Below are 25,148 nucleotides of genomic sequence, written 5' to 3'. Positions count from 1 at the left end.
TTTTTATTTTCATTTTCTATTTTCTGTTTGTTCTCTATTTTTCATTTCTATTGTCTTTTTCTTTTTTTTTTAGAATTCTGTTTCAATTTACCTGCAGTATTTGTGTATCTGCGTGTATAATATTTTTAGTGGTTGCTGCAAATATTATGTTATATATCCATGATTTACCACAGTCTACTGGTATCATCGTTGTACCAGTTTGAGTTAAATGTAGAAACCTTGTCTTCCTTTATGTCCTTTATTCTCACCTGTTTATAATATAGTTCTCTTAAATATTTCCTCCACATACATTTAGAACCGCATCATACAGTGGTATAATTTTTGCTTCAACAATCAAACATAATTATAAAACTCAAGAGGGTAAGGAAAGCCTATTGTATTTATCCAATTTTTGCTTGTCATGTTCTTTCTTCCATCCTGATGTTCCAAAGTGTCTTCTTTTGTCATTTCCTTTCTGTTTACAGAACCTCTGATAACCATTTTTTTTTTAGGGGGGATCTGCTGGCAATAAATTCTCTTAGTTTTCCTTCTGAGAATTTCTTGATTTTCCCTTTATTCCTGAAAGAGATTTTCATTGATTGTAGGATTTGAGATTAACAGTTCTTTTCTTTCATCACTTGAAAAATGTTATTTAACCTCAATTTAAAAAAATTAAATAAAAAAGAAAAATGATGTGCTGCTTCCTCTTGCCACCATGGTTTCTGATGAGAAATCTGTCCTTCAAACTATTTTTCCCCTATAGGTAAGGCATCATTTTTCTTTTGCTGTTTTGAGATTTTTAATTTTTTGACTTCAGTGTTCAGAAGTTTAATTGTAATGTGCCTTAGTGTGAATTTCTTTGTGTTTAGCCTTTTTAGGATTCAGTCAGCTTCTTAAATCTGTAGGTTTATGTCTCTTGCCAAATTTTCAGCCATTATTTCTTCAAGTTCATTTTCAGCCCACCCTCTTTCTCCTCTCTTTCGACGACACTGATGACATGAATGTCAGTTGTTTTGTTGTAGTCCTACATGTCCCTGAGGCTCTGTTTTGTTGGGTTTTTTTTCAGTCTGTTTTTTCTCTGTTGCTCCAACTGGGAAATTTTTATCATTGTATCTGCTGGTTCACTACTGGTTCTTTCCTCTGTCTCTCCATTCTGCTCATGAGCCCGTCCACTGAGTTTATATTTCAGTTGTTGTATTTTTCAGTTCTGAATATTGATTTGGTTCTTCTTTTATCTTCTGTTTCTTTGCTGAGTTTTCCTATTTTTTCATTTGTTTCAAATGTGTTTGTAATTGCTTGTTGAAGCATTTTTATAATGGCTGCTTTAAAATTTTTGTCAGATAATTCTAACTTGTCTGTCATCTTGGTGTTGGCATCTGTGGATCATCATTTTTTATTCATTTTGAGATCTTCCTGGTTCTTGGTATGATGAGTGATTTTCAAATGAAACCTGGACATTTTTGTGTTATAAGACTCTGTATCTTATTTAAACCTTCTGTTTTATCTGCTTTCTCTGACACCACTCTGGCAAAGGAGGGAGTGGGCAGTGTGGCCTCTTTACAGCCAGGTGAAGGTAGAAGTTCAGGTTCTCCACTTGGCCTCCATTAACCCCCAAGAGGAGTGGCTCCTTGTTAGTTGCTGGGCAAGGATGGTCCAGGCTCGCTACTTCATCTCCTCTCACCCTACCCTAGTGGGGGTGTTGGGAGGTATTACAGGTAGAAGGTGGAGATGTTACAGGTGAGAGGTGTTCACAAGGGTGGGAGTCGAGGCTCCCATTCGGCCTTTGCTGGGTGGGTGGGGGTGAGGCCACAGTGTTATTGATGGTGGTGGCTGGAGTAGAGCAGTTATTGTCTAAAAGTTTTCTGTCTTTTGAGTTTGCTCCTTCCTGGTCCTTTGACTTTTGGGGGGATTTTTTTCTCTGTACCTGTTGGTGTTTCCAGGTTGCCAGCTTCTTCATCTCTATGTCTGGGATATATGAGCCAAAAAAGAAAACCCACAAAACTCATTACCATGTAATTTCTCAAGTCCCGGGGTCCCTGGCTGGTCAGCTTTCCTCTCTACCTTTTAGAGTCTTGTTTTGTTTGTTTTATGTATAATGTCAGGGTTCTTAGGTATAGTTAGTGGATGTATAGGGAAAAGTACATCTACCCCATCTTTCTGGAAGAAGTCGTCTTAGGACTATGGATTTTTAAAACTGCCATACTACCTCTTGCCTTTGTTGTAAGAACGAAATGAGATTGTGCCTATAAAATTGGAATAGTTGCTGATAAGTGGTAGGATGTAAGAATCATGAGCTCTCATTAATCTAGTGTAGCTGTGGGCTTATCCTGGATCACACGGTGGTGAGGGCAATGGAGAGCTGGGGTGGATGACATGGAGTGTAGCCCGAGCAGGCGCTGAGGAGCATCTGTTCCTGTCCACGGTGTCTGCAGTTCTGACCAGCCAGAGGGGTCCTGGCCCTCCCCCGCCTCGGCTCCTCCCTTCTCCAGGAGCAGGCCATGCTCAGAGCACAGGAATGACCCACGTTTTCCCTCAGGGATCTGAGCCCAGTGGCTTCTGCCCTATCAGAACCTTCTCAGGCTGTGAGGGTGAATTCCTGGCTCGTTTGCTCAACCTTTTGTTCTCTGTTTCACTATATCAGGAAATAGTGGAGCAAACCATGAAGAGGAGGCAGCGGAGAGAGTGGGAGGCCCGGAGGTGAGTGTGTGCTTCAAGCAGCACCCCATATCACAAAGCCCACTCTCCCTGTGGGACTCTGGGGTCACCGGCACCTGTTTTTTTCCCTGGGGGCTGCATGCATTTTTTTTCCATTTTAGGATAATTCGTTTAGTTTAGAACCTCTGGGCCAGTGGCTGCAGGAGAGATCGTGTAGCTCCTGCATTGGAGAAGAGCTCCAGGTCCCCTCCATATTGCTCTCTGGTCCCATGAGAGACAAGACCAGGTCCAAAGGTCTCCCAAATACGTGCTGTCTGTTAGGCCCCTAGTTCTTTATTTTTATAGTTTTCTAGATCTAGATACTTTTATTTACGAATGCTTACAAATGAGATCAATGCCGGTTGTGTAAAACCTTTCATAGAAAAAAAGTATGAAAATGAAACTAACTTATTTTCCTCTTCATATTGCAAAGTAAAAAATTGAAGTACTTTAAAATGAAAATATTGGCAACATTATTCTAGCTTGAGGTGAACACGCAGCAGAGCGCTTGAACTAGGGATTCCTTGCTGGTTCCAGTCCTTGGAGATCTCCTGGGTGTCCCAGTATCACCCTGTCTCCCCTGCTCCAGCTGAGGGCGTGTGCTCGCTGCCCCCTCTTTGAAGGACAATGTAAAACCATTTCAGGAAGTCTAGGAAAGAAAAGTGAATATAATCCATTTTCACTAATGGGAAGAGATTCTGGCTTTGGGCTGATCTTCCTGGGTTATCCATACTTGTGCATATTTTAAATAATCATGTCTAATTTTGCATTTTTCCACTTAATATAACCATAGTTTTGAGCAACCTTTATAAAGGGCATAGTACTTAATTGGCCATTCCCCTTCTTTTTGAACTGGAGGTTACTTCCAGCATTTTGCCATGACAAATAAGGCTGTGGTGAACAACCTTATGCACATTGCAAGTTTTGTCTCGCTTGTTCCTTTGAATTGTTGTCTTGGGATAATTTCTCAGAAGCAGGATTCAAGGACTATGCCATTGTATGTCTCCTGTTGTCACAAGTGGTTTGTGTCAGTTTCACTCCCTTCCCAGCATTGTGCATACTCTCTCTGTGAAAGAGCCAGTAATTGAAAACAAAGAGTACTATGACTTAATCGAGTTTCTTTGAGTACTGTTGAGTTTTGGCATTTTTCCAAATGTTTGGCTTCCTGTACTGCTTGCTGTTGAAGACCTGTGTTTTGTGTCATTCCAGAAGAGACATCCTCTTTGACTACGAGCAGTATGAATATCATGGGACATCAGTAAGTATGGATAGGTAGAATTCACCACCAAGTTCTAACTCTAGGGGTCAGTGTCCTGAAACATGAGGAGGAATGAGCATAGGTTTTAGTGTCACAAAAGCCTGGTTTGAATCTGAACCCCACCACTTACCCCTGTGTGACCTCGGGCAGGTGGTGCCACCTCTTTGAGCCTTAACCTCCTCTTCCTCTGTAAAAGGAAGAGAACAATCCTCATTTCAGAGGCAGTTGTTAGGATGTTCCCTCGCATCCAATATGTGCTCAAAGAACAGCAGCTATTATTTTTTTTAATCATCAAATATACAGAACAAGTCTATGTTAGTCTCTGTGCAAGAAGCTAAAACTCTAGACTTCTAAAGGCCCGTCAGTGTGTGTGTGTTACAGAACAAGAATGTCATATAGAAAACCTACTATGTTGACTCCGGTAGTGTTGAGCAGAGCCCAGGGCCCTAAGGAAAAAGATAGGTTTCCAGGAAGACACCTCGTATTCAGTCTTAGAATTTGGCCCCGGGGCATTGAACTCTAAGCAGCGTCCCTTTTATGTCAAGGTCCCATTGTCCTTTGAAGGATCATCCTTTTGCCCTCTCTCCTTTGCCCTGGCAAATAGAAAATTCTAAGCAGTGGGTGGGACGGGTAACGCTCACTCTGAGAGGGTGCTGGTGGGACAGCAGATGCCTGACTCCCTCCAGACCATGGATGGTTCCCTTGGAAATCCTCTCTGGTGGGCAGCCCAGCATCTCACAGCTAAGGGGACTTTAGAGTCTTCTGGTCAGACACCGATCCTCCTTCCTCATCTCCTACCAAAACCCAGACTGTCTGCTCACAGGGAGCTAGATCCCCCATCTGTGGACCGTCCTGTTAGGGGGTCCTGAGGCCCCCTCCTTCTTTAACATCCAAGTAACTGGAACCAAGGCCTTGCCTCACCTGGCCTTTCCGGGAATGTGTAAGCAAGGTCATGCAGACGACGGGGTCCCCGACCTCCCAGCTTCAGTGCCTCCCTCAGGCGTCACCCGGGCACCCAGTGAGATGTGTAGAGGCCCCAGCACAGCACCGCACTCGGCTGCCCTCCCTTGCTGCGTGATGAAGTGTGCACATCATAATGACTTGAGTTAGCAGAGGAGACAGTGCGGGTCACTTGGGTTACCCTGTCTTCCTCCCTTGGTTTAGCCTGGAATCCACCCATGGGCCCTTGCCGGGCAGACCCTCAATCTGCAGGGGCTCGGCCAGAGCCCCAAGCAGGTCTGGCCCCGCTGTGTGGCCTGACCCCGCTGTGTGGCCTGGCCCCAGCGTGCACCCTTCCTGTGAGCACAGCTGCCTTTGGGCTCAGGCTTCTCTCTTTCTTGCAGTCGGCCATGGTGATGTTCGACCTGGCGTGGATGATGTCCAAGGACCTGAATGACATGCTGTGGTATGTAGGCCCCAGTCAAGGTTAGGGCCACGTGTGGCTACCTTCTCAGCAGCTCTGTCCTCCCACAGTGAGGGCAGGGTCTGGAGGATAGAAGTCACACGTGCTCCGCACCAGGAACATCAGACACAGCCCCTCTCTGGGAATGTGCACGGCCCTGCTTTTCTTCCTAACTGAGGCTCTTGGCTGCACACAAACTCCCGGGGTGCAGAGGGGGCATTGCAGAGTGCAGAGAGTCAGATGGGGGCTGGTGCACTCCACCCTTCCCACCCTGCCACTCAGCCTTGCTGCCCGGGAAATTTGGGAAACAGAAGGAACGTGAGATTTAAACAAAGCTGCCCTCGCCAGACATCTTTGCAGACCTGGCATGTGGTGAAATCTGATGCAGGAAAAGCCATTCGCCTGCAGGATTTGCTGCATGGGCTGCATTCAGGTGCTGTAAACTCCCAGTGTGCTGTAAGTCGGGTTGGTTTAGGAACTAAACCTGCAGAGTCTTTCTGAGTGAGGAGAGTGTAGATCTGGCCTGCTCCACCCCTTTAGCCCTCTGCTTCAGTTCCTGGTTTTCTCCTCTATAAGATGATGATCTGGCAAGGCCCCTTCTGGCCCTGACAACCCATGGTGGGGATTATAATGGTCTGCACTGATTCAGGGCCTCAGGACAGGCTGGGGCCAGGACAGGGCCAAGGCACTAACCATGCCAAGGCCTGGGGGTGGTTTGTTATTGCCTAAGCCAACGCCTGACTGTGTGTCCACCTGCCGTCCTTGGTCAGCTGGTTCAGCCTTCAGTTTGGGGCCCTCCACCGTGTGGACTGACAGCCCACACCCTGGCACAGAGCCGGCTCCTGCACTGGGGGCTCCCGCAGTAAGGCTGGGGGGAGCCTGCCGTGGGCCCTGTCGTCGTGGGCATGTGACAGCCATGTCAGCATATAGGAGCCTTTAGTGGGTGCCTGCTGTGTGCCCAGTGGTGCCCTCAAAAGCCCACCCACTGCGAGCTCCTCCAGTGTAGAGGTGCTGTCAGAATACACCCCCGTGAAATGCCTCCAGCAACCTCCAGAAATGGCACAAGAACAAATGAAAAATAACCTAGTACAAATCCACATGTGGAATGTGGGGAGGAGGTGGAGTTGGTCAGGGAAGACACCCAGGTGCCTTTTCTGAGGAGGTCCCTCTGAGGCAGGAGGCACACTGCTGGGGGATGTGGTGGGGTGCTCAAGTGCCCTGTCCCCACAGGTGAACCTTCCAGGGCTTCTCCCACCTCACTCTGCACACAGCATCCCTGGCTGTTCCTGGCTGTGGGCCTACAGGAGTGTCTTGAAGGACAGAGATTGATGGAGAGCACAGCTGGGGTGACTGACAACCCCTGGGGTCCTGGTCACTCCTGCCTGGGGAGGTCAGGCCCAGCCTTGGTCTCTGATTTCTCAACCACCAAAGATGAGCTTGGAGGCAGGAGCTTGGAAGGTTCTTAAGTGGCCTAAACGCTGTTACTCTGTGTCCTGCTGTTTTATACTGGAAGGACAGGGAGATGTGGACTTGACTGGGGTCTGCTGTGCTGTGGGCGTATCACAGAGGGGTGGGTGACACGAGGGGCTAAGAGAGGTGGAGGGACATACCAGGGTCTGCCAGCACCTGAGTGTGGGTGTCCACCTCAGTCCCGTGGTGGCAGGATGTGGGCGGAGAGCCAGGACACAGAGTGGAGCCCTGCCCTTGTCGGGCCTGCCATGTCCTAGGAGGTCTCCCTCCTTGTGTACCAAAAGCTCCCACAGTGGTGACACTGCTCTAGGAGCCCTGAGTCACCCCCTGTAACCTATCCACCCTGCAGAAGGAGAGCCCCTGTCTAAGGGCAGGCCTGCGTCTGGCCATGCTGACAGGACACTCCTGTGAGTGTCGCCCATCCTGCCCTGTTCACTGCTCCACTGCCCTTTCCTCTCCTTCCAGGTGGGCCATCGTTGGACTAACGGACCAGTGGGTGCAAGACAAGATCACCCAGTAAGGATGTACTCCTCAGGTGGTCTGAGGTCGGCCTGTGCTCTGATGATGTGCATGGCCCAGCCACAACCCAAGTTTCCAGTGGGGAGATGGGTGGCAGCGTCACTGTAGAGCCCTATGGAGGAAGGGGCTAGCCTTGGGTCTCTGTCTTTGTCACCGAGGAAGGGCTTAGTACTGGCCCTCTGGCAGAGTGGTGTGTGGCCTTGTGTGGATGCTTTGTCCACCCTCGGGGAGCCCAGCAGGTGGAGCTAGAGGTGAGAGGAGGGAACGCAGTCTCCCCAACTCTCTGTACCCTGTGCTGTGGGCAGGGTCGGGCGCAGAGGGTGCGGCCCGTGCACAGCAGACACGGGCCGGTAGGAGGAGGTGAGGGCCCTGAGTGTCCTGCCAGGGAGGGTGAGTGTGATCTCAAGGGCAAGGAGCAGGCTGGAGAGGGCTGCAAGGAGGGCGAGCATGGAGCTGGATCCTGTTTTGCCCCTCCATGGGCAGACGTCGGTGCTCCCTATCTGTCTGACTCCAACGGCAGGCTAAAGGGCTGCCCCAGAACACAGACGCCTGGGAGAGGGTGGAGGGGAAGAGTGCCAGTGCCCTCTCTCATCCCTACTCCTGTGGTGGCTATCCGGTGGGGACTCTAAGGGAATTGACAGGGACCTTGACCCTGAGACACTAACCCTGTCCCAGGGGACCTGAGCCTGGCACCTGGCATGGCCCCAGGCAGAGCCTCCACTTGCACTGGACTCTGTGTCCCCATTTCCTGGCTCCCCCACCCCACCTTGTCTGCCGAAGTTCTGCAATGTGGCCTAGGAACCAGGAAGGTCCTGAGTCTCACAGGCCTGGGGTGCTTTCTGGATGTGTTACCTTGGCCCAGCCTGCTGCCTTCCTGGGCCTTGCTCCCCTTCTCTGTTAAGGATAGCATGGGTTGTGTACAGCGCCAGGCACTGTCCCTGGCCTGTGGCCGCCCGTCAAGTGAGGCCCCACTGTCACCATCCTGAGCAGTGGCCACCTGCAGGTGGACCTGCACTGGGGTCTGCCTTCTCCCACTGTGCTCAGGAACACTTCCTGTGCAGGGTCCAGACCTTCTGCTGTGCATGCCTGTCACTGTGTGGTCCGTCCACTTGGCCATGGCTAGTGGGTGAGGCCATGGCTTCCCACAGTGCCCACCCTTAGGAGGCCTCACATAAGTAATAACTGGGCAGCTGCTGCCCAGAGGAGACTGCAGGCAGGAGGCGGGCGAGGCCAGATGCCACCCCTCCCACCTCCGTCCGCTCACGTTCTCCCAGCCGCCCCGAGCTGCTGCCAGGGCCCTGCTTGGTTTCCATGCAGAGGTGGCAGAGTTTCCTCAGGCCTGGACAAGAGCAGCCGCATGGTGGGCTGGCCCTGGAGCCTGAGGGAGGGCGGGAAGCGCATGGCTGGGCTGCATGTGAGGGCAGGAGGGAGCCGCTGGGGCTGTGTGCTCTCCTTCCAGGATGAAGTACGTGACAGACATCGGCGTCCTGCAGCGCCATGCGTCCCGGCACAACCACCGGAACGAGGACGAGGAGAACGCCCTCTCCGTCGACTGCACGCGGATCTCCTTTGAGTACGAGTATCCTTGCAGCTCGGGCCCGCGGGATGCAGGCAGCACTCCTGCTCTCAGAAGCTTTGCTCAGCAGTGCATCATTTGCTTTGTTACCTCTACAGGCCCCAGCCCATGTCCCTCTGTAGGTGGCATGCTCTCGGCCGGAGAGCTGTGGGTCTGGGCTATGCGGCTGTGGCTGCTGTGCCTCCAGGATGGGCAGCAGATGGGACAAGAGGCTTTGGGGCCCTAGAGGAGCCCTGGCATGCTGCACAGGCTGGGCAAGGTGGTGGGGAGCAGGCTCTGTCCCGGCTTGTCTGCGTGGCTTTGGCTCCTGAATGCCAGCATGCATTTAGAGGCGTCATGTATCTGTTTAGAGTGCATTGTGGGCCCGCTTGTGTGGCACAGGCAGTTTAGCAACATTCGCAGACTTGCCAAGCCATTCAGGAAAGAAGTGAGCCAGCATGTGATTACAGAGTGCGACGTTTCATGAGGAGAATGTGGGTGTCGATGGAGTCATGGGGGCCATCTGACTGCAATGCTCAGGGAAACCTTGGGGAGGCTACATCTCAGGCCAAGACTCAGCCATGCTTGGTGGGAGGGAGAGCAGCTTGGGCAGAGGCTGTGGCTGTGCAAAGGCCCTGAGGTGAGCTCAAGGAAGGGGCTAAAGAGATGGGTGGGGTCTGAAGGTCAGAGAGGCCAGAGCAAGTGACCCTGTAAGCCCAGAGCAGTGACTCAAGTTCCGTTCTTGGTGTTTAAAAGGTCCCTGGACTGGCAACTGGGGACAAGGAGACAGGATGGTGGCTCAGGCCAGACTGGCAGCAGGCATGAGGTGTGGCCAGGGTCGCTGCTTTGGTGGTGGGTAGAGCGAAGGCAGGGACGGTGCTGCCCTGTGCCTGTGCTGAGATGGCTGGGGACGAGTAAACGTGAGTTTGGGCAGGTCAGGTGGGAGGTGCCTGTGACAAGTGGAGGAAGAGGTGCCGGATGTGGACCAGCCAAGCTCTCAGGGATGGGGACTGCGTGCAGTGCACAGGAGCCCACCGGGAGCCAGGTCCTGACACGTGACATCCAGGGACCAGCCTGTGCCCAGGGAGGGGGCAGGGAGGATGGTGGCCGCCCTGTTGGGAGGGGCAGCACTGAGGACAGAACCCACTGTGTGCCCAGAGTCTGGGCCTGGGGCCGGGTGTGTTGGCAGGCGCAGTGGCAGGGCACCAGTGTGACTGCAGGGTGCAGACAGGGCCAGCCAGGTGTCCTGCTGAGACCCTTGGGTGTGTGAGAGGAGAGGCCTGCAGGGGGATAGGACTGTCCTCGTACACAGCCATGCTCATGGCCCCAGTGGTTAAGCGCGTGTTCAAGAAGAGGGGTGAGGATGGGGGCTTCTCTGAGGGGGTCTCAGCAAAGGCATGAGTGGGAGGGAGGGCAGGGCTAGGTGGAGCACACAGGAGCAGATGGGATGACAGCCTGGGCTGGTGACGCCCTGTGGCCACGAAGGCTCTCTGTGACCGCAGTACCTGGGATCTCAGAACCCTTGCACCTCAATTTCCCTGTCTGTCCAATGGGAATAATGGTGTGTGCCCACCACCTCACACGCTCTCTATATGGGTCAAATTAAGCTAAGAAGGTCAGAGAGCTCCAGGTTACTGACGTGACAGCTACTTGTGCAGACAGGCTTCTGCAAGCAGATCAGGCCGTCTGCTTGAGAATCCGCAGGCAGGCGTCACAGGGTGGGGAGCTGTGCACTGCCGAGGCCCTGGTCACCGTGTAGCTGCAGCCTCCTTGACTGCGGGCCCAGCCTCCGCCTGGCGCTCTACCAGCACTGGTCCCTCCACGACAGCCTGTGCAACACGTGCTACACTGCAGCCAGGTTCAAGCTCTGGTCCGTGCACGGGCAGAAGCGGCTCCAGGAGTTCCTCGCCGACATGGGGTAAGCGGCCACCTTGCCCAAGTCCCCAGGGGAAAAGCCCCTCCCCTCATTATGACCCCCTTGGTGGTAACATCCAGTTGCTGCCTGCTTCTGCCGTAAGTTCCTCACTTCGAGATGGCAGAACATCGTCTGAAGGCGCCCACCAGGGTGTCCCTTGTTTGCCCGCAGTGGGACCCTTGCGGGGTTCTCAGAGACCCCCGTCGGTGTCTCTGATCTCAATTTGAAGCCAGGTCGCTTGTGTGACCAGTGCTTGCTGTCCTTCCAGTCTCCCCCTGAAACAGGTGAAGCAGAAGTTTCAGTCCATGGACATCTCCTTGAAGGAGAATTTGCGGGAGATGATTGAAGAGTCTGCGAATAAATTTGGGTAAACACACATTTTTCTGGATTAAGCTTCCTTAAGGCTTCAGCTTTAACCACGTTCCTAAAATAATGCAAAAAAACAAGAATACACAAATGAGCATGACCTGTCTAGCCTCTCCTGAAGTTCTGAGTTCTCTTTGGGTTAAAAATCAGACTTCTTAAAGTGCCTGAAAGGGCTAGAATCCTTAAATCCTGAGGCTGAGGTGTGGACTTTTGAAGTCCACCTAACCTGTCCCTCACTGGACATAGGAAATGGGCCTGAGAAGGGCCTGCTGGGGCCAGGTTCAGGCAAGCTCTGCCCACTCGTGTCCTCCGGCACTGCTGAAGGGACCCATGCCTGGCTGCTCCTGGCATCCCAGGGTGCTGGAGAGGACTGCACACGTCCCAGCCTGACAACTCGTTATACCTCCGTGCCTCTGACCAGCTGAGCAGCTTTGGATGAGGCGCTCGGTGCTCTGGGCTGCAGGGCTGTTGTGTCTGAGCCTTCTGATCCCTCAGTTCTCTGACCAGAGCAGCTGTGCTGTGAGCCTTAGCGGGAGCCTGGCCTGGAGGGGAGAGCTCACTGCCATGCATGCAGGGTGACAGCCACATCGCTTCCTCCCATTGCAGGATGAAGGACATGCGTGTGCAGACTTTCAGCATTCACTTTGGCTTCAAGCATAAGTTCCTGGCCAGTGACGTGGTCTTTGCCACCATGTCGCTGATGGAGAGCCCCGAGAAGGATGGCTCAGGAACAGATAACTTCATCCAGGCTCTGGACAGTCTTTCTAGGTAGTGGGCGTGGCCGTGGACCTCCATCCCCTCTAGCCACCTCTGGCCCTCAGCCTCACACCACCCAGGGAGGCAGGTTGTGGGGACTCCCTGAGCCGTGGGAGTGACTGCGTCCTGTGGAAACTGCTCCAGTGCCAGTTGGAATCTCAGTCCACCAGAGCCAGGGGTGCACATGACACATTTCCTACCCGTCTTCAGTATGTGTCACTTTCTCTTGAGTCCTTTTCATTTCTTTTTCTTTTTGATTTGCAAAATTTTCTTCTTTTCATCTCTTAAGACATTATTTGTGGTATTTGTTCATTCTTTTGTTTCTTTTTTTTTTGTTTTTTGTGAGGAAGATCAGCCCTGAGCTAACATCCATGCTAATCCTCCTCTTTTTGCTGAGAAAGACCGGCTCTGAGCTAACATCTATTGCCAGTCCTCTTCCTTTTTTTCCCCAAAGCCCCAGTAGATAGCTGTATGTCATAGTTGCACATCCTTCTAGTTGCTGTACGTGGGATGCGGCCTCAGCATGGCCGGAGAAGCGGTGCGTCAGTGCACGCCCGGGATCTGAACCTGGGCTGCCAGTAGCAGAGCGCGTGCACTTAACCGCTAAGCCACGGGGCCGGCCCTCTTTTGTTTCTTCTACTTTAGTTTTTGTATCAATTATTTTTCTTTTATTTCTAATTTTTTCTTATCTCTCTTCCTGAGATATATAATGTTTCTAATGTCTTTTAGCTTGTTTTGACATAGAACATGATAGTTTTGGTCTTTGGGGCGTGTCTCTCTAGTGTGCTTTCCTGTCGATGGGGAGCTCTTCTGCTCCTTCCTCTCTTCTTTCTTAGTAGCTTTGAGAAGACTTGATCTTGGTGCTTGTCTGTTGCTCATGTTTTTGTGAATTTAGTTTCCCTGACTTTTTAGGAGGAGGCATGATTCAGACAGCTTTTCTAACTCCAGAGAGCTGCCACTTCTGTCGTTTTTGTGCAGAGTTAAACAATGTAGGGGCCTGCACTCTGAGGTTTCCTGGTCCTGTTCCCTAGCTCGTATTGTTAAACAGCTTTACTGAACTATAACTCACACACGATATAATTCACCTATTTAAAGTGTACCATTCAATGGCTTTTAGTATATTCTGAAAGTTGTGCAAACATCACCACTATCTAATTTTAGAACATTTTCATTGCCCCAAAAAGAAACCCTGCTCCCCTCAGCCATCACCTCCCAAATCTCCCATCTTTCCCAGCCCCAGGCAACCATTAATCTACTTTCTGTCTCCACAGACTTGCTGCTATTCTAGACATTTCATATCAATATGAATCAGACAACATGTAGTCCTTAAGGGACTGAGTTCTTTCACTTAGAATCATGTTTTCAAGGTTCATCCATGTTATGTTAGAATGTATTAGAATTCTAATGATGTTGAGCAGCTTTGCATGTGCTTATTGACAGTTTGTATATCTTGTCTGGAGAATTGTCTATTCAAATCCTTTGTCCATTTTTAAATTGGATGGTGTGTCTTTTTATTATTGAGTTGTAAGAATTATTTTATATATTCTAAATACAAGTCCCTTATCAGATACATAATTTGCAAATATTTTCTTCCATCTTGTGGGTTTTCTTTTTACTCTCTTGATGTTGTTCTTTGAAGTACAGAAGCTTTTAGTTTTGATGATGTCCAGGTTATCTATTTTTTCTTTTGTTTCTTGTGCTTTTGGTGTCATATCTAAGAAACTATTGGCTAATCCAAGGTCATGAAGGTTTACACCTAGGTTTTCTATAATAAGAGTTTTATAGTTTTAATCTTTACGTTAAGTGCATGATTCATTTGGGGTTAATTTTATGTCTGGTGTAAGGTAGGGATCCAGCTTAATCCTTTTGCACGTGGACATCCAATTGTTCTAGCACCATTTGTTACAAAGACTTCTTTCCCTCACTGAATTAATTTGGCATCCATGGTGAAAATCAGTTGACCATAAGTGTGGAAATTTATTTCTGGACTCTCAATTCTGTCCCATCAATCAATGTCTAACCTTATGCCAATACCACATTGTTTTGATTACTGTAGCTTTGTAGCAAGTCTTGGCTATTCTGAGTTCCTTGAATTTCCGTATAAATTTTAGGATCAGCTTGACAATTTCTGCAAAGAAGTCAGATTGTATTGAATCTATAGATAAATTTGGGGAGTATTGCTATCTTAGCAGTATTAAGTCTTCTAATCCATGAACATGGGATGTTTTTCCATTTACTTAGATCCTCTTTAATTTCTTTCAACAACGTTTTATAGTTTTCAGAGAATAAACTTTGCACTTCTTTTGTTAGATTTATTCCTAAATATTTCTGGCCGGTCAGGTGGGACTTCCAGGGGCTAGACTGCCCCGGCTACCTGGTCTTTACCATGCCCTTTGCACTTTACCATGGCCCCTTGCCCTCACCTGCTCTTGAATAGGGCAAAACTCCTCTCAGTTTTGGCCACTGTTCCCCAGTTGCCTGGGGTTTTTCGTCATTCTGGGGTCTCGCTGCTTCTCTGCTCCCTCCCACACTGACACCAACAATATGCCAGTCTGGTGGCCAGTTCGTCTCTTCCCACTTGCTTATATTTTGGAGTCCGTGGTGTTTCCTCATTCCCGTATGGTGTTGTAAATGTGGGTCCTAGGTTTCTGGTTTTGTCATGTCATTACTCTGTCGATTTTTGTCTAAAAATATGGGGAAGTCCAAAAACTATACTACCACTGCTGCCGCCTGTATCCTAGAGTTGATGGGTCAGTTTTAGCCATTGTCTCTGACTTCCTGCTATGACAAAGGAGCATTTATCCCACTTTTGTGCTCTTGCCCCTCCTGTCAGTACAGTTATGCACTATTTTTAGCTCCTTTGTAACTTTAGCATACTTATGCCTTGCTCTATCACCAGTGTCTCTTGTCTCCCTACTATGTAAGAAAAAGATGTTAGCATCCCTACTTTTCTCCTTCCCCACTGAGAACACTTAATCTTGAATTAGAGAATAGAATGCAAGTCGTCTCATCTTTGGCTATAGGTTGATTCTAAAAGATGAAAATCGATAAGTAGTGTTACTTCATTGTCCTAATAAAATGTTCCAGAGTCAGTGATGTGCAGTGATTACATAGTTTCTGGTACAGCTCTTTGTTTTTCCTGGAGCTCTTAACTGCCTTGTTTATCACATCCAGTTTTCTCCCAGCTCTCCTTCCAGCAGGTATTCCCTGAGCCCCTTTTGTCCTGGAGAGCCTAGGCTCTGTCTTCCGACTCCAGCCTGGACCTGCAGCTCTCTAGGCCTGCTGCCCACTGCCACCACTGATGGCCCTGGACTGTGCCCTGGGGTTAGATCCAGCATTTCTTGGGATCCTTGTCTTTGTCTGTTTTTTCACTCTCTTGTTTTGCTAGAGCACAATTTTTGAGTCCCCCCTCCTTTTTTTTTTTTTTTTTGTGAGGAAGATTGGCCCTGAGCTAACATCTGTTGCCAATCTTCCTCTTTTTGCTGGGGAAGATTGTCCCTGAGCTAACATCCCTATGCCTATCCTCCTCTATTTTGTATGCGGGACACTGCCACAGCATGTCTTGATGAGTGGTGCATATATCTGTGCCCAGGACCCGAACCTGTGAACCATGGGCCACTGATGAAGAACACACAAACTTAACCACTATGCCACTGGGCAGACCCTTGAGTCACTTTTAAAGAAAGGGCACATGTGAGATAAATGTTCTGAGTTCTTGCACATCTGACAATGTCTTTATTCTACACTCATCTGAGTGCTGGTTTAGCTCAAATAGAATTCAATGTTGAAGGTAATTTCCTGTTGAATGTGGACTGCATTGCTGCCCTGTCTTCCAGCAGCCAGTGGTGCTAATGAGAAGTTTGAGCCATTTTTGTTCTCGTTTCTTTGTAAATACTCCCCACCCCACCTGAAGAAGCTTTCAGGATCTTGTATTCTCAGTGCCCTCGAATTCCAGACTAATGTGTCTAGGGTGGATCTTGTGTCATGTGTTATACTGAGTTTTCAGGTGACCCCTCTCAGTCCGAGGCCCTGTGTCTTTCAGCTTGGGAGTGCTTTTGTACTACTTCTTTATCGCTTTCGCCCTCAAACATCAGTGTTTTTTGTTCTTTCTAGACTTCCTGGAATGATGCTCTGTCTCTGATTTTTGCCTTATATTTTCTGTGTCTTTGTCTTGTTATTGATGTCAATAACAAGCTTTTCTTGACTTTATCCTCTAGCCTTTGAGGGAACTTTTTATCTTTGCAATCATTTTATCTTCCACAGACACTTCGCAGTTTCTGACTGTTCCTATTCCTGGTTTACGAATATATTAGTTGCCCAAATCTCTCTGAAGTTACTAATCAGAGTTCAATTTAAGTTTTCTTTTGTTCTCCAAATTATCCCTGTTTCCTCTAGGGTCATTTTGTCAGGCCACAGGCATTTCTCAAATGTCTGGTGGTCCTTCACATTCAAGAGGGGGGCTGTGGAAGCCTGGCACGCCCTGGGTCTCTGGGCACAGCCTACTGGCCAGAAGGCATCACTCCATCTTGGCGGGTGGGGACCCAATGTTACACTTTGGGACCCTTAACTGCTAGGTGCAGAGGCTTTGCTTGGGGACCTCTCTTCACCACGGGGTTCATTTTAATGTACTCAGAGGGTAACCCTCCTTTTCATGGGGGTAGGGTAAAATCCACCTGTCAGGCGAGGGGGTTCCTGGTCCTCCCTGCAGCCCTCGTCTAAGCCCCTCCTATGTCAGAGCCCTCCAGGCACCTGCCAGGGCCTGCTGGGCAGGACCTTCCCTCTCTTGGCTTTCAGTCTCCTATCTTCTGGTGCCAGCACCCCTTCCCGCCTCTCATGTCCATTCAGTGTGGGTTTATACATTTTTTATTCCCTTTCATGTGAAAGGGGACTAGGGAGGGAGAGATGAACTTTCATCCCCGCACCCCCTCCTGACCCAGGAACCAAGCATTCTATGTGTGACTCTATGCTGAAGCTCTGTGTCTGCTGTGTTACAGGAGTAACCTGGACAAGTTGTACCACGGCCTGGAACTCGCCAAGAAACAGCTGCGAGCCACACAGCAGACCATCGCCAGCTGCCTCTGCACCAACCTCGTCATCTCCCAAGGGCCCTTCCTCTACTGTTCCCTCATGGAGGTCAGGCTTCTCGCAGACACAAGGGCGCCGGACCATGCCTGCTGGCGGCCCCCTCTAACCATCTCTGTCTCCTCCCCACCAGGGCACTCCGGACGTGGTGTTGTTTTCCAAGCCAGCATCCCTGAGCTTGCTCAGCAGACACCTGCTCAAGTCCTTTGTGTGTTCGGTGAGGAGCTGGATGGGTGGGTGCTGGAAGGCAGATGCTCGGAGCAGAGCTCAGACTGGGCTCTAGAAGCTGGCCTTAGGGTACCAGTGGCCGTTCACATGCTGCAGGCTCTGGCCAAATCCCTCACATTTTCTAAGCTGTGGTTTCCTCAGCTAACCTCTAGGAACCTTCCGGTTCCCATAAGCTCTGATTTTGTCACTCACCACCCAGGTCACTCAGACGAGTAGGGAGGGGCCTCACGGAGTGCATGGGGCTGGGGCTTGCGTTCAGCTGGGGCAGATCAGGGAAAGATGAGGTTGGTTGTGGCACCGACTTGCTTCCGAGCAGAAGTTTGTTTTCTGGGCTGACTTTCTCTTTTCTGTACGTGGTTCTGTCTTCTGTATGGTCTAGCACCCTTCTGCCTTCACCCGTGACACCCCCTAACTCAGCTGGCATTTGGGCAGGGGTCCTACCCAGCTGCATTGGGCTCCTCCCTAGGCGTGATTGCAGAAAGGATGACCCCACACATTTCAACAATCAAATGAGGGTGTACCCTGGGGGCAACTTTAAACAAAATGTTTAATGGGAGGTTGAGATTATCTCATACTGCTGAACTGACCAATAAAATGCTTATCTGAGTGTTACTTGAAGACAGTCAAGTGATGACAAAAGATGAACTAGGGACAAAACATGAGCTCCAAGTCCTCCAGGCTGGGTTTAAACCTCAGCCTCCTCGTTTACTAGTTGTGTGATGTGAGGTCAGGTATTTGACCTCTGAGCCTCAGTTTCCTCATCTGTAAAATGGATGAATGAACACCCACCTCAAAGGATCCGTCATGTATCAGATTATTCAGCAACCACTACCTGCCAGGCTCTGACATCATAGGGTGACCAGCCATCCCAGTTCGTGTCCTGGGACGCCCCTCAGTCCTGGACAAACTGGGACAGCTGGTCACCTTCGTTGTAGGATGTGAGTGTGGTGGGTACAGCAGTGAAGGAGACGCTCAAGTATCCATATTGAGGGAGCATACATGCTGGCGAGGGGGACAGACGAGGAATGAGTATGTGCAGTGTCAGGGGGTGGCACACGCCATGGAGAAGAGGAAGCAGGATGAAGGAGAGGGGGTTGTTGGGGAGGGCCTCCTGGAAGAGGTGACAACTGCATCAGGACCTGAGGGAGGTGAGGGAGGGAACAGCCAAGGGGCAGTGGGGCTGGGCTCGTGGCACAGAAGGAGGCTGGGGACACAGTGTCATGGCCTGGGGGCAGCTGCATGAGGACTTGAGCGTCTCTGGTGAGAAGAAGCCCCTGGAGTCTTTTGGGGAGCAAGTGGCTGGCACAGTCAGGGCTCCTTGATGCCAAGTGCTGCGTTCCCCCCATGGGGCCGTGACTGAGGGTGTGCTTTGCCTCCGCAGACAAAGAACCGGCGCTGCAAACTGCTGCCCTTGGTGATGGCCGCCCCCCTGAGCATGGAGCAGGGCACAGTGACCATGGTGGGCATTCCCCCAGAGACCGACGGCTCAGACAGAAAGAAGTGAGCTGGGTTCCACTTGTCCTGGCAGTTCAGGGGCCGCAGGGGTGTCATTGGCTTGTGGGCCCTTCTGAGTCGGGTGATGTTTGCCCTCAGTGCCACACCAAGGTCAGCCTTTTCCCCCACGAGGCAGGGCTGTGGGGGCTTAAGTACGTGGGCGGTGGGTCAGCCACTGAGCCTCTGCCTTACCTCTTCACTGGACTTTTGAATGCTTTTAGTTTGCATTCCTAAATGAGTAGTGGAGTCAACAAAGGCAGTCTTGAGTCAGCATCGAGCACTTGCACCAAGCAGGAGACGAGGGTGAGCGGCACCCAGGTCCAGTGTGTGGAGGTGCAGGAGGCAAGTGAGCCCTGGGGACAGGAGGCTGGGCTGGTGTGCGGTAGGGCTGGCCATGAACTGCGCCCACCTGGTCCCCTGAGGGGCGTGTCTCAGATCCTGGTAGCAGGTGGTCAGGGCCTCATTCTGAAAGTGGACCATAGAAGCCAGAGCACGGGGCTTACTAATGAGGGCACTGTGTGTTGGGCTCCAGGTAAATAAGGTTTTGCTGTAAGTGAACTTGAGGCCTCTTAGTAGCCCCAATCCCAGCACGGCGCAGGGGAGCGTAGAGTGGTGGTGGATGTACTATGCTCCATCCCCGACCTTGAGCTGGACTGTCCAAGGCCTCCCAGGCAAGGGTGTCTGGCTCCCCCAGGAACCCTGAGCTCAGACGCGCCGAGGATGGGCTGGGCCTGCAGTGAGGTGTAGTGAGGGGCCCTGGCTCTGTGCAGCCTTGGGCGGGAACCCTAGCCTGCCCGGGCCTGAACCCTCTTCTGAGGAGCAGACAGTTTGCACTGAAAATCTGAGGGGTCTCAGGTCAGCCACCCCAGAAATTAGGCCTCACCTGTAAGGTTCCTTGAGAGCAGCTGTGTGCATTGTCTTCAAAACCCTCGTGAATGATCACTCACCATCTTGTCTGCGCCTCATGTTAACCTTTGAGGGGAGCAGGACAATGTCTCTATCCCTGCCCCCGTCCCTGTGAGTCAGGTTCACTGCTCACTGAATCCTGAATTTAGGCATGTGCCAAACACATTTAAAAGTTCAGTTACAGAGCTGAAATACAAGACAGTTCACTGTGGTCTGTGGGGATGTGCCTGCCCCAGCTGCCTATCGGCCGGAGCATACTGCCTGCGGTACTGAAGCTGGGTTCACTGGCACCCCCAGGGTTTGGGCAGCCTGTGGAGCGTACCCACCTCTCATGGCGCAGCCCCACCCACCCCGGTAGAAACTAGCAGTACTGCTGAGGCCCTCAGGCTGCAGGGCTGTGGCTCCCTGTCCTCCCTCAGCCTTTTCTCTATTGAGAGTCTGGGAAACACATCTGGACTTCCATTGGTGGAGTGATTACTGTGTTTGTTTCTTTTTTTTTTTTTACGGGGCATCAGCCCTTGTGGTGTACGTCTTTATGAAGGTGACTTCTAATGCTCGGTAGCCTGCTAAGTGGAGGTGACTGTTCACCTGTCATCTCCTGTTGGACATTTGAGCTGTTTCAAGCTTTTTGTTATTACAGTGTGCCACACCTCTGGGCGCTTGGGTGCACAGCTCATCTTGACTTTTGAGAAGCTTCTCTTCTCAATGTCTCTCCGGCCCGTGCCTGCATCTGCCCTCCTCCTGCAGCACGGCTGGCTTTCCTCCTGCCCTCTCCGTCCACACCTGGCCTCGGCCGGTGGGCAGGGCCTGAGGGACTCCCCCGTTCTTCCTGCTGCCCCTCCATGCTCTGCACAGCCAGAGAACCTGGTGACTAATCCCAGGGGCTGCCTGTCGCTGTCCTTAGATGTCTTTGCCTCCCAGGCAAAGTCAGTGCCCCGGGTCCAGTGCTCCCCAGCACATCCCAAGAGGTGAGCTTGGTCAGATGCCAAGCAACAGCGGGCAGCAGGACACCGCTGCCCAGCTCCCCAGTGGGGCAGCATGTGGGCCACAGAGGTGGCACAGCGTCCTGTGCCCCTCGTTATTCCCAGTTAGCTCTCGCCGGCCTTTGCCGCGGAGGACACTGGTCCTGGATCTGGACTAATCCCAACTCTGCTGTCGTGAGCTTTGACCTTCTGTGTCTGAAAAGGTCATTTAGTAGCCAGTTGGGAGAGACAATGGACTTTTTTAAGACGAGCTCTTCCATGTTGCCGGGCTGTTTTCCAAAGCTCCACCGTGAGTCTCAGATTTATAGTCACGTGGGTTGGAGCTGGCCAGGGGCTCCGCGACTGGGTTCCCAAGACAGCCAGTGAGTGCTTCCCCTTGGGCCACTACGGCCTGCTGCGTCCTCTCTCTGGCCGTCGGTTCATCATTGTACATGGCCGTGCTGGTTAGTGGTTAGCTCTCATGGGCACAGTCTCACGTGGGCGTTGCTGTGGAGGCTCAATGTATACGCCGCTCCTCTGTCTGTCCTCCGAGACAGGCCCAGGAGCCCCTCCCCCGACACTCGCCCTCTGCTGCCAGCCCTTACCCGTTCCAGCCCTGAGCCCCCATGGGGTGTGTCTGTACTCCTAGCTGTCTCCCCACCAATCTGCGTCCTCTTGGCAGCTCTGGCTGGGCCACACCCAGGGGTGCTCCTGCCCCCCTGCCCTCACTGGGCCGAGTTCCAGCTGCACGCTGCAGCCCAACCCTGCAGGCTCCTCCCAGTCCCCCTGCTGTGGGGAACCTGGTCTTGTCTAAGACCCCCATCCCAGCATGGCTCCCTCTGAGCTGCTGCCTCTTACCTGCCCCAGCTGCCAGCACGGTGCTGGGCACACAGAGGCGTGCAAGGGGATATTTACACCCTGAGGGCTGAGAAGGGCTCAGCTGGATGCAGGTGGGGAGCAGCAGTGAGAGACGGTGACTGTCCAGTGAGTGGGGGTGAGGCCTCAGAGGGCAGTGGCCCGGGAAGGGGCACAAGTGCCGATGGGCAGAACCGGCAGCTGGAGAGGAGTGTGGGCTGCCTCTGGTGTCTGTCCTGGGGGCGTGGGAAAGGTCCATTGCAGTGGACAGGCCCCCATTGTGCCTCTTGTATGTCCACAGCTTTTTTGGGCGGGCATTTGAGAAGGCGGCAGAGGGCACTAACTCCCGGACGCTGCACAACCATTTCGACCTCTCAGGTAAGAGTCTGCTGCACTGGGCCCCTTTGGTGTCAATGCTGGCTTCAGAACCAGGGAAGCTGGCATCGCCAGAGGAGCCTGGCCAGCAGCCCTCTCGTCCTCCTGGAACCAGCCCCCAGCCCCGCTGCTCCAGGCAGCTCAGGGAACTCTGGCACGCCTAGGGTCCTGCCCTCCTATCTGGGCCCTGACGGGATCCTAGGGCAGGCCCTTGGAGAGGGAACAGGTGGTGCCCAGGGAGCTGAAGACCTGGCTCCAGCCTTGCAGTCCAGCCCTTGAGACCACTTCACCAACGGGCCTGGAGGACTGGCCGCCAGAGCCTCCTGGCCCTTTCCTCACGCATCAGGGTCACCTGTGCCTTCTGCCGGTGCACAAACGGCAGCTCCTGTGGCAACCCAAGGGCACCGTCTCCGTGGCTATGAAGGATCCCACCTGATGCTGCCGTGTGGTCCTGTGATGGCTCAGGCACTGGCCCCACCTGTGTGCTGCATGAGCCCAGAGAATGGAAGAGCCTGGCCCAGGAGGTGGCTTTGGGGGGGCCACACCTGCAGGCTAGCCAGCGGCCCCCACACCACCTTGTGGCTTCTCTAGACGCCAGTGTGGAACATAGTTCACATTTGGCCATATTTGCTTTTTATTCTTGCTGACAGATTTTAAAGTAAAACAAATGGACTCTTCACCCCTTGTATTGGTCAGCTTGGGCTTCCGTAGCAAAGGTCCACAGACTAGGGGTTTAAACAACAGAAATTTATTTGTCACTAAAGAAGTAAATTTAATTCTTTAGTTCTGGGGGCTGGAAGTCTGAGATCAAGGTGTCTACAGGGTTAGTTTCACCTGAGGCCTCTCTCCTTGGCTTGTAGATGGCTGCCTTGTCCCTGTGTCCTCACATGGTCGTCTCTCTGTATGTGTGTCCTAATCTCCTCTTCTTGTAAGGATACCATTCAGACTGGATTAGGGCCCACCCTAACGGCTTCATTTAACCTAATCACCTCTGCAAAGCCCCATCGCCAAATACAGTCACATGCTGAGGTGCTGGGTTAGGCTTCAACGTAGAGACTTTGGGAGGATGCCCTTCAGCACAAAACACCTAAGTCTCAGAAAGAACATTTCCTTACATCATGACCATCTGAGTCCTTAACAATGACACTCACTACAGTCAGAGACCAGTCCGCGTCCCAGTGGCCTTGGTTGTCCAAATTTGGCTTCTTCTCACTGGGCCCGCTCAGGCTACGGCTCTGTGTGGGGTGGATTCACCACCAGCAGCAGCCCCCTGAGTCCTGTTTCACGCCCACAATGCGGGAGAGGTGGGCACTGGCTGGCCTGCAGGATGTCCCGGCTTCTTCACATAGGGAGGATTTGTGGGCTGGGAGCTGCTTGGCCTCCCCTGTGGGTGGAGAGCTTCAGAGGGTCGGAGGGAGCCATGGCCAGCACTGCCTGGGCAGGCTGGACCTGGGGCTTCTAGAGCCATGGCCTGTGGCACAGATGGCTTGCAGGACCAAGTGGGCCCAGTTCTGCCCTTTCTGATGAGGGCCCACATGCTTGTCTGAGCCTGATGGCCCCCCAGAGACAGGGGAAGTTTGCATCATGTGCCCCTTCTACAGAAGAGGATACTGAAGCTGAGAGATTGGCCAGGGCAAGACTGAAGGCTGGCCTCCTGCCCTACCTCAGGGCCTCCCACAACCCACCATGGGACAGGGCTGTATCCAACAGGGTGGGAAGGCCCGTCTTTGCCCAGGTCTGTGGTGTTCTGAGTTGTCACATGCCCCAAGTCCCCTCCGGAGGGTCTTCCCCACAGACCACAGCCCCAGCGTCACCGACAGGGCAGCCAGCAGTTTCTGAGGATCGAATACAGAGGAACGGAGAATTACTCCAACATTCCAGGCCATTGAGGAGCTGAGTCCATTTTGGAATGTGCTGGAGGGTTGTTCCAGTCTTGGATGGTCAAGAAGAGGGAGTTAATATGCCTTGACTTGTTTTTCTCACTTCTCCCTCACTCCCGTCCCTAGTCCTCCCATCTCACAAGATGTTTTTCTTTCATTACTTCAGTAATTGAGCTGAAAGCAGAGGATCGGAGCAAGTTTCTGGATGCGCTTGTTTCCCTCCTGTCCTGAGGGTGAGTTGGGGGGCGGGTGCTGGCCTTCACTGGGGACCTCAGAGGAGGCCCGCAGCGGCCCTGTTAGTGTACAGAGGGCCCCTCCCTCATCCCTGTTTTGATTTCCCTGCTTTTTTCCTCTTCGAGCTAGGTTTCTACTTGGGTTTCAGAGCTCCTCAGAGCGGGGGTCGTGAGGAGATTTGGGGCCAACACATTTTTCCCAAGGATGTCTGTCCCTGGCCTGGCGGCCATGCCACAATGGGGCGTTTTTGAGGGAGCTAATTTCATTAAGCTCTTGGGATCCCTTCAGAAAAAGCCAGCGTTTACCCTCTTCTGACCACACCACAGCCTGGGTGTTGGCGAATGACATGCAGGCCTCCTGGCACTGCTGGGAACAAGGGCCACCCCTGGGGGGACCACCTGAAGCCTTGCCACCGCTCACAGCCTCACATCAGGCCCTGGGCTGGGGCCCACGGAGGCGTCTGTCTTGGCTCTCGTGTGCTTGACTTTTGAGAAAGCAAAGCTGTTGGCAGCCCCTCAGCTGAGAATTATAAAATGTCAGCGCTGCGCGGGCCTGCACCAGCATGTAGTGTTCGCTGCCAGTCCACTGTGAGTGCAGCAGCCAGGGTGCTCCCCAGTACCCACAGCCACCTCCTTCTTGAAGGCCCCTGGGAAATGGGCCAGAGGGCCTGATCTGTGTCTAGTGACCCCTTCTCAGCCCAGGGCGCCTCACACAGTGGATGCCCATGCCCAGCCCTGCATCTCCCTGAGCCCGGGGCTGGAGCCACTGCTGCGGCAGACGGGCCCTGTCAAGACTCTGACATAGGGGGTCCCCTCGTGCCGGCCCAGGGTCCTCCTGCTCCCCACCTCCACAGTGAACTGGAAGCTGTGGGAGGCAGGCACCCATTCCCCTGTCGATGCCCGAGTGGGCTCTTATGAGAACGGCATGGGGGCCTCAGGGACCCCATGGCCCCTCTCAGGGTGGGCTGGGGCACACAGGGCCCATGTGAGGAGGGGCTCTGGGGTCAGCCCTTTGGGTCTTCAGCAAGGTCTGTTGGGTACCTCACCAGGCTGTACCTGCTTCCTCATCTGAAGTGGGGCTGACACCCCTTGGACACAAGTGCCGAGTACAGGGCCTTCGGGTGCAGGCTGAGGTGTACCCCTTCCCTGCAGCCTGCTCGGTGGTGATGCCAGTGCTGCTGTGTGTCCTGCCACCAAGACAGAGTGCGGGGGGCCAGCT

General features: G+C 52.3%; 1 protein-coding gene across 6 annotated transcripts in view; it reads left to right on the top strand.

Annotated features, from left to right (window-relative positions):
- CDC45 (cell division cycle 45) overlaps positions 1 to 25,148 on the top strand; it is a 36,420-nt gene that overhangs the window by 10,766 nt on the left and 506 nt on the right. For 3 of the 6 annotated variants that reach the window (XM_087423733.1, XM_087423732.1, XM_014796744.2), the window contains 13 exons: positions 2,621 to 2,676; positions 3,883 to 3,931; positions 5,275 to 5,336; positions 7,269 to 7,319; positions 8,782 to 8,901; positions 10,664 to 10,795; positions 11,061 to 11,159; positions 11,765 to 11,926; positions 16,909 to 17,047; positions 17,130 to 17,213; positions 18,606 to 18,724; positions 21,743 to 21,819; positions 23,863 to 23,929. In XM_087423733.1, the coding sequence (XP_087279859.1) occupies positions 2,621 to 2,676; positions 3,883 to 3,931; positions 5,275 to 5,336; positions 7,269 to 7,319; positions 8,782 to 8,901; positions 10,664 to 10,795; positions 11,061 to 11,159; positions 11,765 to 11,926; positions 16,909 to 17,047; positions 17,130 to 17,213; positions 18,606 to 18,724; positions 21,743 to 21,819; positions 23,863 to 23,927 (1,215 nt within the window). In that variant the 3' untranslated portion in view covers positions 23,928 to 23,929. The remainder of the gene's footprint in view (positions 1 to 2,620; positions 2,677 to 3,882; positions 3,932 to 5,274; positions 5,337 to 7,268; positions 7,320 to 8,781; positions 8,902 to 10,663; positions 10,796 to 11,060; positions 11,160 to 11,764; positions 11,927 to 16,908; positions 17,048 to 17,129; positions 17,214 to 18,605; positions 18,725 to 21,742; positions 21,820 to 23,862; positions 23,930 to 25,148) is intronic. The other 3 variants (XM_087423731.1, XM_087423734.1, XM_087423735.1) reach the window with 3 other exon arrangements.

The sequence above is a fragment of the Ceratotherium simum genome, chromosome 35, assembly GCF_057802395.1.
Source record: "Ceratotherium simum simum isolate JZ-2026a chromosome 35, ASM5780239v1, whole genome shotgun sequence".
Taxonomy (NCBI): Eukaryota; Metazoa; Chordata; class Mammalia; order Perissodactyla; family Rhinocerotidae; genus Ceratotherium; species Ceratotherium simum.
The sequence above is the reverse complement of the archived record's forward strand: the minus strand, read 5'-3'. Positions and strand labels throughout refer to the sequence as shown.